This window comes from Rasamsonia byssochlamydoides (genome assembly GCF_041956645.1).
Source record: "Rasamsonia byssochlamydoides strain NRRL 3658 unplaced genomic scaffold VTN77scaffold_8, whole genome shotgun sequence".
Taxonomy (NCBI): Eukaryota; Fungi; Ascomycota; class Eurotiomycetes; order Eurotiales; family Trichocomaceae; genus Rasamsonia; species Rasamsonia byssochlamydoides.
The window spans coordinates 458,046-468,809 of record NW_027192391.1 but is presented as its reverse complement, the minus strand read 5'-3'; the positions used below and the strand labels follow the sequence as shown (position 1 = coordinate 468,809).

General features: G+C 49.1%; 3 protein-coding genes across 3 annotated transcripts; 2 read left to right on the top strand and 1 right to left on the bottom strand.

Annotated features, from left to right (window-relative positions):
- Positions 1-1,638: 1,638 nt before the first annotated feature.
- VTN77DRAFT_8990 (uncharacterized protein) lies at positions 1,639-3,410 on the top strand (the record flags this gene model as incomplete). The annotated part of the gene is made up of 7 exons (XM_069425548.1): positions 1,639-1,976; positions 2,080-2,235; positions 2,306-2,380; positions 2,438-2,565; positions 2,622-2,739; positions 2,798-3,076; positions 3,131-3,410. The coding sequence occupies 7 exons, from the start codon at positions 1,639-1,641 to the stop codon at positions 3,408-3,410; spliced, it is 1,374 nt and encodes a 457-aa protein (XP_069280867.1).
- Positions 3,411-5,763: 2,353 nt separating this feature from the next.
- VTN77DRAFT_8989 (uncharacterized protein) lies at positions 5,764-6,621 on the bottom strand (the record flags this gene model as incomplete). Its single annotated transcript, XM_069425546.1, has 1 exon — positions 5,764-6,621. The coding sequence occupies one exon, from the start codon at positions 6,619-6,621 to the stop codon at positions 5,764-5,766; it is 858 nt and encodes a 285-aa protein (XP_069280866.1).
- Positions 6,622-7,854: 1,233 nt separating this feature from the next.
- VTN77DRAFT_8988 (uncharacterized protein) lies at positions 7,855-9,547 on the top strand (the record flags this gene model as incomplete). The annotated part of the gene is made up of 3 exons (XM_069425545.1): positions 7,855-8,287; positions 8,354-8,434; positions 8,511-9,547. The coding sequence occupies 3 exons, from the start codon at positions 7,855-7,857 to the stop codon at positions 9,545-9,547; spliced, it is 1,551 nt and encodes a 516-aa protein (XP_069280865.1).
- Between the last annotated feature and the right edge of the window lie 1,217 nt (positions 9,548-10,764).

Genomic DNA, 10,764 nt, shown 5'->3' with positions numbered 1-10,764 from the left:
GGCGTCCGTGCTTGCCGGCCAGGGTGTGCCGCACTGCCGCCCAATCATGCGCGCTTGTTGGCCAAATACCGGCCACACCTTCTGCATCTGCAGTGCGAGTCGACAAGTTGATGGCGAGGGGGCCAGTCACGGTCGGACAGGTCATGGTCGCTGTGTTCTCCCCGTTACCCAGGCATGCATCATGCATGCCTCCCGAGTCCCTCGTTAACTCCGGAACCCTCTCATCCAGCACTTGTGGCAAATCTGCCTCGCTTTGAGCGATTTCGTGGGCAGATAACAAAGCAACTTCGGGTCTTCAAGGCGGGGTTCGGTGGATTGACAACCAGGGATCCTGGGATTGCGAACAGATGGAATGAACACGTTTGCAGATCTACTCCGTACTTGCTCTCAGATCCCCGATCACGATGGGGCCATAGGAAATAAAAATATACCTACTAGCTTGAGAGTCCAAGGAGAGAATTTTCTGTGGAATTTCTGTGGAATTTCCAATCGAAGACGGCCGCGATAGAGCTGTTTTGGGGAGCTTATCTACTACCCGCCCCTCTCCGATAACAGTCGACATGCAAAATTGGTCCGTGTCCGAACGAAGTCCTCTATCATCTGGATTAGATTGCTTGCAGCTGTCAACCATCACCCAAGAAATGGGTTAATATTAATTTAACTTATTCCTCCGTGTAGGACTAGGCACTGCAGCTAAGGTCGACGGACGTTCTGACTGGCCACCATGCCCGTATTAATTAATATTGCTTGCGTCGGAGCCACCTGCAAGCCGTCAACGCGAGGCCGGGTTTTGTGCCCTGTTTAGCGATAGACTCAGTGCAACAACTGTCTCAACTACTCTGCATGTCCTCAGTGCTAGTACTCCGTAGAGCTAGGAAATTGTGGCTCCATACGTGAAGCCCTGCCCGTTTATCTGCTCGCGAAAACACAAGCTTTCGGCAGACTTCCGCGAGCCTTCGTCGCCTCTGGTTTCTTTCGATGAACTCCCTCCCCACAACTACGGAGCATCCAGAGACAAAAAAAGAGACCTGCTCTATACATAGTAGTGCTTTAGTGCATACAGCTCAAGCCCAAGCTTGCCGATGGTCAGCCCCAGATTTAGTGTCCGTCTGCAGTCGAGGGAAGTCAACCTCAAACAGCAGTAATAATATCCACCTTCTGAAAATAGTGAGTGTGTCGATCGAACCCGTATCGAAAATTCATGCTTTGTTTGGTAGAGAAGAAAGGAAGAAAACATGATGAGAGAGGATGCGCCAGTTGCTAGGCATGTCGAATAGGCGCCCGAAATATTTTGCGCGACTGGCTCGTTCGGCACGGTGGGAAACAGCGGCTGCCCGAACACCTCAACCGTTAACAATAGTAGATGAGACAAAGAAACCTGCCTAAGTAAAAGAACAATCCTAAGATTTTGCTCCAGGAACTTCCAACTCCCATGACAAGGCATTCACTCGTTTTTCCATGCCAGTCGTTGCAGCCTCTGGAAAATCCCGTCGACGAGTTCGGTTTCCAGCGAGTAGACAGTCTGCTGCCGCGACACAGTCTCGCTTTGAACACAGTGCCAGGGATCTGCAGGCACATGGCAGTTTGCCTCCAATAAGACCCCAGAAATCTCCATCCCCGAAGCAAAGCGAAACAATAATGGCCACAGGCCCAGCATCTGTCCAAATCCCCCCTCTGTTCACGGATCTGCCTGCCATCCGCGACTTGCTGAACACGGAAACAAGCAAAGTGCAAGATGAGACTGTGGAGAAATGTCTGCCCTTTCTGAGAGGGACCGACAGCAGTCTAAGAGATGACTTGAATGCATTTGGAGTGCCTCGTCTCCGAAAAGACGACCATATTGCGTACCTATATGATTCCTTGGAAGACTACCCAAGCAACTTTGTCGGGATCGATTCCAGTCGTCCCTGGATGGTCTACTGGGCCCTCGCAGGGTTGGCCCTTCTGGGTGAAGATGTTACCAAATATCGCGAGCGGTAAGATAGTCTGGATTGGGAATGCTACTAGCGAGCTTTGCTCTGACTCGAACGGCGGCCGATATCAATGAATGATACTGATATCCTGTTACCAAACCATTAGGGTGATCTCTACCTTTACTCCGATGCAGAATCCTACAGGTGGATTTGGCGGGGGTCATGGCCAGATGTCGCATTGTGCGCCGACCTTTGCTGCTATCCTTTGTTTGGCAATGGTCGGTGGGAATGATGCATTCGAGCTAGTCGATCGAAAGGGAATGTGAGTTGTCCTTGTGTGACCGGTTCGAAGTCTTCCAGTTCATCAGTCCACCAGCCTAACCAACTGCTAGGTGGAAATGGCTCGGAGAGTTGAAGCAGCCTGATGGCGGTTTCCAGCTTTGTGCAGGTGGCGAAGAGGATGTTCGGTAAGTCTCCCTTCGCCCACTGTACTCTCAGAGTCTCGAATGTTGATAATGGTATAGAGGTGCGTATTGCGCAATGGTGATCATTTCGTTGCTGGATCTACCGCTGGAATTGCCCCCGGACGCCGAGGCCAGGCGCTATGGTTTGGAAACGTTCGTAAGCGGTCTTCCAGAGTATCTCTCCCGATGTAAGTTTTCCAGTTCCCCTCTTCTCGGGACACGTGTTGACCGGCTGCGGCTCAAGGTCAGACATTTGAAGGCGGCATATCCGAAAAGCCGGGAGCGGAGGCTCATGGTGCATATACATATTGTGCTCTAGCATGTTTGTGTATTCTTGGTAAACCTGAAGACACTGTCCTGAAGTAAGTAGCTGCATGATCTCCACCTGTTTCGTGGGCGCTAGACTAATAGAACCGGTAGGTACATGGATATTCCATCTCTGCTGTCCTGGCTTTCTGCTCGACAATATGCTCCCGAGGGAGGATTCTCCGGCAGGACTAACAAGCTGGTGGATGGATGTTACAGTCACTGGGTTGGCAGTTGCTGGCCACTGGTCCAGTCTGCCCTGCATGGCGCGCGATCTGCGTCTGGACCCCTACCATCACCTGTGAGTGGCCTGTACAGTCGCGAAGGTCTCGCGCGGTACATCTTGGGATGCTGTCAGTCAAAGAAAGGCGGCCTCCGCGACAAACCGGGCAAGTATGTCGCAGCCAGCTAAATATGTGCCGAGAGAGAAACTAACTATAGGCCCAGGCACCCGGACTCGTATCATACGTGCTACACCTTGACGGGGTTAAGCAATCTCCAGTACCATCACTACCACACGGGCGACGGGTCTCCGTTCAGCGGCATTTTTGCTTCGGCGTTTTCCTGGAAGACTGCCCCTATCTTGTCCAGTCCCGATGCCGAAGCAGATGCAAACGTTTTCGAGGAAGACGATCGTCTTACGCCCTTCCATCCGCTTTACTCCATCCCGCACCAGGCCGCAGAGAATATGCGAAGATGGTGCGAAGATAGGAGAATTGAAACATGAGACGTCACAACGGCGCCTCTATGATTTAAGTCGGATCACAGACCTGGGTATCCTTCCACCACTTCCATCAAGAAGCTTTTTACTCCAGGTTATTATGACAGTGTCACACCAGGAGGATGTCTCCCACGGGCTTTTCAATATGTGTATATTAACGAGCACTGTACCAGTAGTCATCTATGCTGACTGGAACAATCAGAAAAGTACTGTACCAATGACAAGGAGGTTATAGACCAAGAACATCCAACTCCCTTCCGATCGGCTTGCATGTTACGTGCCTAGGCCTGGCTCTGGAGATATGTTGCTCCTACCTAGTTAGTAATAATGCGTCCTACCTAGCCTAGGTAATACATAAGCCTTAGGTACATATGTCCCTCGTAAGGACTACTTTCCCCTTGGTACTGCAGTTCATCCTGCCGGCCACATGTTTACTGTATGGTAGACTCAAGTCCTCGTCCCATGCCAAACCAACCAGTAGTGATCGCTGCTGCGACAATGGAGATATGTATTATGATTACACAGCGTCCACCAGCCTTCCATTCAGATCCCAGACACCCAACAGCCAGAGCGGCGGTACAGGCCCAAGACCGGGACAATGAAACCTTGCTCCCCTGGTAGTAATTTCAATTGATGCTGGCCCTCCTCCCACTCGAATGGCACCCCCCCCCCCCCTGGCCGTCGAGAGTTTTCGGTTTATCTGTTTGCGTGCCTTGCCAAACCCAGCGTTGCGGAAAGCAGCCGGAGGAGGGGTAATCTAATCTAATTTAATTTACGGTAGGACGGCTTCCTCTGCCGCCCTACTAGTATCCAGAATCATCCAATTTGGCAAATTACTCGAGGCAAGGTGCTCCGGATTCTGTCTGCGGAGTGAGACGACTGTCAATCCTCTCTCATCACTGTTACATACTGTCTCGTGCCATCATGCACAATCCAACTCTGGCACGCATGGCATGTGCTTGTTCCCCACCACACAAAGGCTAAGGCGGCCATCGGATTGACAACTCATCATTGCATCTGATGCCTGTCACTAGCCGGAATGATGCACTGCGTTGCCACGCCATGCCTCGAATGCAAGCTTGTCCTGTCTGACTCCCGCGGAGAGGTCTGGTCTTTCCCCCGATTTTATTACGCCAAGATGGTTGCTATAGCAAGAAAGCGATCAGAGCGTCAGTTTCCAATGCTTGGTTACGTCTGTCATCTCCTGTCGGGTCTGAGTCTCTGTCCATGAGCCCCTCCAAGAGGCGGTGGGTTGGTTCTACACCAATCGTGTCGGAACAATTACCGAAGGGCTCATTTACCCCACAGGAAAAAGCAGCAGGGAGACGGGGGAAAAAGGCATCGAGTCAAAAAATGAAATAAGCGACAAAGACAGGACTACTGCGGCCTGCCAAATTCTCTTTTCCTGCAGACCATCATTATTTCCTGCACAACGCGAATTGTCCTGTCGTCCAACCATAGATTGCATTAGCGGAGATGAACCCCTTCGGCGGCAATTTTCATCTGACGCAGTATTGGAGAGACTGTACGTCCGTACCGCCGAGGTTTTCAAAACGACGAGTCGACTCGACGACTTCTCGTAACTCAACTCGTGGAGCGCGAATCGCACTCAAGTCCCGACGAGTTTCCCGGTTTAGCAACGGCGGTGGGCCTAGCGTTCGGACGTTGTTTCGAAGCAAGACGCCAATCTTTGACGCCTGGATCGGCAGCAAATCTCGCCCGTCATAGGTTGGTCAGCGAGCGCTGGATCTTAGGGTTCCATCACTGGCAGACAGCCGTGCCAGCACATCAAATGTAAGATACAGTCAAAAAGGACAGGAGTGAGCTCGCTCTACTGCTGGTCCTTGGATCGGCCAATCTCGAGGGTAAACGGTACCAGAAAGGCTGAGCCGCTGAGTCCGTCATTGTTTGCTTTAAATGTGTAGTGTGGTTATTTTCAGCCCCATTCCGTGTGGTTTCAAGTCGCATTAAATTAAAGGACGATAGCTTCGCTATCTACTATCTACTAGGTAGCGCGCCAGCATTTTATTTTTAACCCTCTCCTTGGGTTCCAGACAACTGTCTTGTTGACGTTGGCCCTCCTGCCCCCAGAGAACTGATCCGTTGTTCTCTTTTCATTGATCCAGATCCATTTCTTCAGTTCAATTCGCAATTGAGAGAGAGGTCTAGAGACCAGCCTAGCCTACGCCCTGACGCCGTTCACCACTTGGCCGTTGGGCATCAAACGATTACTCTCTCGATGCCTTCTTGGTAATCGTAGTGCGTTGCAGGATTGACCATCCGAAGGCCCGAAATACCTGAAACCGTCAGTTGAATTGACAATTGGATTGTTTACTGCTGTCGAGATGTATTACATCCTCTACCTCGCAAGTATGTCAGCCAATGAACCATGGGATTTACTTGAGAGAGATGCACTTGTGACTGGCAATGTCGAAACGCTGGTCTTTCTTGCGGCCAATTGGAGCACTATTCGTCTTTTCCTATCTATATTTTTATTGGTTATACCTATATCTCCTCTTCTCATTTGTTTACTTCTGGGTCTTCCACCCAGCCTCATCTCCATCTCCATGCTAGATTCAATCTGCGGTTCCATGATCAATAAATAAATGAGTGGATAACTGAGTGGCTTCCAGGTCTCTGCCGCCGTCGCCGCTGGCCAGACCCTCTCTACGAATCCTACACGTGTCCCACAGGGTACACCTGCGTCGTGCGCGTCAACAACCGCGAATACCAGACCGACACCGTCTGCGAGTCGGAGAAGATGGCGCAGGAAAACGCCGCCATGCGCGCGTACCTGATCTGCCGCAACTTCTCTGTCAACGATGGCATGTACCCGGCTGGCCATGACCACGGCGGGGTGTTGCAAGGGATCCCCGTCGCTATTGGCACGGGGCGGACAAAGACCAGTCGTTATATTAGTGACGACACCGATGCTGCTTCTTCTTCTTCTTCTTCCACCAGTGGAGGGAGTAGTGTTAGAAGCGGGGGGAGTAGTAGTCCCGAAAGCTACGACGGAGGTCGTCGAATGGGTCGTAGTCGACATACGACTGTCCCAGCAAGAGCTCTTGCCTACAGCAGCAGTGGCCTTTGAACGATCAATTACGGAGTTCTTTCTACGGATCAGAAATCTCCATTCTTGCCTACCCCTCCACGAAACATTGGAGGGGGAAAAAAAAAACCAGGATAAAAAACAACCCAAAACAAAAGTCACCGGCATTACGATTACGATTACGACGTTACGACCGTGACGACCCTACTTATTTCTGTCATTTGCGATTGATTAGAGATGAGATGAGATGAGACACGGCCTTCCATATCAAGGACATGCTGCTTTTTTAACCTTACTGCCTTTGCTTTTGCTTCCTTGATGATGATTATGATGATGATGATGATGATGACATGACGATTATGACGACTACGACATCACGACGATTATGATTATGAAACCAAAAATCTGAATAGAATGTGCGATTACCTGGGATACTGTTATGCTTGCAGCCCAGGCCACAGGATGTATCCTTTGCTTTTTTTTTATCTTTTCTGAGTGATATCTATATTTATGCTACCAAGGGCCTGACCTGACCTGACCTTGATCAAAACATGTTCCAACATCTTTGCATCGCCTGTGCAATTCGCGATATCTGGGCATGGGCAGGTGATTGTGAAATACGTGTACTGTGTGGAAGGTCTCTGATGGCATAATATTTTGGTCACTTTTATTCTATTCTTTACGTTTCCACCTAGGGAGGATAGGATAGGCAGATTACATATTTAACGAGATGAATTTTTGAATATTGTCCATATATATGCATCTATCAGTAGAGCCTGCATGCACGTCTACCAGGGATCTGGCGTTTCCCACTTAAGGAGATAGTAACCTACAGTCCCTAGGGAGCTAAACTATAAGATAAGAGACTATACTAGGAATTAATAAGGCGGGCTATTAAAGCCCTACTAGAACTAGAAGGAGCTCTTATACTAAGACCCGAGTCTACCACTGACAAATACTGCTCTATACCGGACTAGACATATACTAGACGAGGGACATGCCTTCCATGTCCGATGGATGGTAGGGTCCTTCTTCTGAGGGAGAAATCTGATCTCATGAATCTTGGAATATTGGAATCTACATCGTTGGAAATGAGATGATGCGGGGCAAACGGTGCAAACAGGAAGCTCTCTCCATAAACTTCGATTGACATGACGTATTCAGCTTCAACCAAGGCGGGTTCCTGATTGCCAACAATGTCACGAGTATGCTATCAACAACCACAGCCAGGATTTTTCAACGCCATCTAGAGAATTTCAGACATCTTTCCCCCTTCTTCTCCGTACCAAATCTAACAGATCATATGACATCTTGCTATGTATCACAGACCGCTTCGTCCGTCCCACCCATAGGTACGCTCACGCGGCCCGCAGTCCGGGAGGGACGAAAAAGGGACCCAACATGAGTTACATCCTGCGCTGCCGGGGAGGCACCTGCAGAAGCGTCCTGGAAAGTATTCCTCATATACGGGCGGCGGTCAATTCGAATATCCGTTTCTATACTTATACTCCGGTCAGCGAACCAATTGCCCTCTCGAGACGAAGCGGTCGACGACCCGTATCGTCGGCGATTGAGCTGCAATTACAATGCCAGAAGAGAGGCAACAGGAAAATATTCCTGCGTGTACATGGTGGGAAACGGTTCGATAACATTCGTTGGTATGGCTCCCAGGCAGAAGGACAAGAATCGAGCAGATCCAGTGGCAGCGACAATCCACAACTCGAAGAGGCCGTGTCCTACGCCAAAGACAGGCAGAGGGAGGCTCCATGGCAGCGCGAAGGCTCGCAGGCGCCCCCAGTTCAACGAGATAAATCTGAAAGGGCAATGAAAAAGGGTGTGTCAATTACCATCTATCTCGAAGATGAAGGGAGCATATCAATAATATTGATATATATCCTAGGAAAGCTGCTTTCTACGCCGTCAAGACTACTCAAACTGATCCTACCCGTCACTACGCATGACGACGATAAAGATCTGAAAGGTAGCGTCGGACTCAGTCGGTCATTACCTATCTCTAATATGCAAGCTAATCTGTTTGCGCGGGATTACTTTTATAGATGTCGAACCCCTGGCTCTTCTCGTTCACCCACAACAACCTCTGTCCTATCTGGAACGGCTGATTCAGGCCGAGGTTCCTCCAATAAAAGGCGAACATGGTCAGTTGCGACCTCCAGCCGTGTCGTTCCTGGCCATGGAGATACAGGATGATGCCCTAAAACCCAAATCCACCACCAAACACGCAAAACATCCTACCGGTGACAAGGAAGGAAAAGAAAACCAAGAGACTCCGCCAGAGGATGAATCGGCGTCTGATCTGAGAGGGGGACCGGGAGAAGGCGGAGTCGAGATGTACCGCAATCTGGAAAAGAGCGAGCCTGAAGCAGTGAGCCAGGGTCGATTTGTTCGATGGTCGTCTTCGACGGAAATCGGGGATTTCATTCGGGATGCGGCGAGGGCGAAAGAGTTCCTTGTCGCCATCGGGGGCTCCCCGCTGGGGCACATCCCGGTTGGGGTGCCGTCCTTTAACGATCGCACGTATTATCTGAGGATGAGACTGAGGAAGGTCTCGCGGAAGCTGAAGGATCTGGCCGTGATCAAGCATGAGTGCGACGTGTTGGCCCACCGCGGCGCACAGCGTGTGGCGCTCAGCGGTCTCGGCGTGTTGGTAGTGTGGTGGTACGTGGTGTACAAATTGACGTTCAAAACGTCCCTGGGATGGGACACGATGGAGCCGGTGACCTACCTGGTCAGTCTCTCGGCGCTGATGTGCGGTTATGCGTGGTTTCTCTACTACAACCGGGAGATCTCGTACCGGTCCGCGCTGGACTTCACGATCAACCGCCGACAGCAGCGACTGTATCAGATGAAAGGGGTGGATCTGCAGGTGTGGGAGTCCCTCGTGGACGAGGCCAACGAGCTGCGACAGGAGATCAAGACCGTTGCGGCCGAGTACGACGTCGACTGGGACGAGACGGCCGACGAGACCGATGCGCAGGTGACGGAGGAGCTGAAGAAGGAAAGACGGCAGCGGGAGGGCAAGTCGGAGAAGAAAGGTGCTAACGATACCCATGATGATGAATGGTGGATTGAGTAGTGATATTGGACAGTTAAGCTTGTATCCATGATTATCATATTATCAGATTCGTAGAGATGCATATCATATATATTTCTAAACATGTTTTTTTTCCCTTCATCTCGATAATGTAGTCTCATTCACGCCACGACCATCATTATAATGATCATGAGTGCTAGCACTCGAAAGTTTCACTCACTCATCATCTTCGGTCCCTTATCTTACCTCAGTATAACTGTCAGTCTCAAAAGGGCACTTATATTGACAGACTAACGACTCTGGTTACTAAGAAGAATAAGAAAAAAAAAAGGAAAGAAAGAAAGATGGGAGAAGAACAGAAAGATAGGCTTTTTTTTATTAAGCCAAAACCTTACTCCCATATTTGATGGATTTCCATCACCTCCATTGTTGTCTCAGGTAGTAACTAGCAGGCTTTATATAAAACAGCCAGAGCGCAAACTCCCTTCCCTAAACATTAACATTAACAATAATCCTGTTAAAAAAAAACCCATATCTGTCATGATAGATGACAGTACGGCATGATGTGAGTGATAGATAGATGGATATCTAAATCCTTTCGCGACTTAGTTAGTTAGACTATATTATTGCCCTATAAAATAAAGTAATAGGATAAATAATAAACACGATGCTCCTCAACATATATAGGTACTAAGTACGACATTTGCTTTGCTGCAGCACCAACCTGGTGACCAATTCTCAATCCTGGTAGGTATACTCCTTTCGTCTTCGTATACCTACTTAACTCTCCTTCGTAATGAGATAGATAGTGGGAAAGGAAGAGGAAAGATAGGGGCGGGGGGTTCAAAAAATCAGCCTGTCTCCTCATAGGTCTTCTTGATCTTTTTCCTTCCTAATCACACTGTCATGTCTTCATGTCATAACTCACTATGAGGTTCTAATTCTAGTTCTAGTCAAAGTTAAATTCAATCGTTTTTATCGTCTTCGTCGACAGATAAGATACAGATAGGAAGAGAAAAAAAAAAGTACTATACGGATTTATTAAATACTACCCGGTAGTACGTAGATCTTGGGGAAGGAAAAAAAACGTACTGTATGTAGTGAGAAAAAAGTAACCTATCTAAAAAGTTAAAAACCTACTATACTATGTAAATCTACAATCTACATATGTCTCAAATTTACAAGTATGTGGGTAGATCTACCGTTTAGGCGGAATAATAATAATAATAATATACTCTGCTCAACCCGGTTCTACCGTA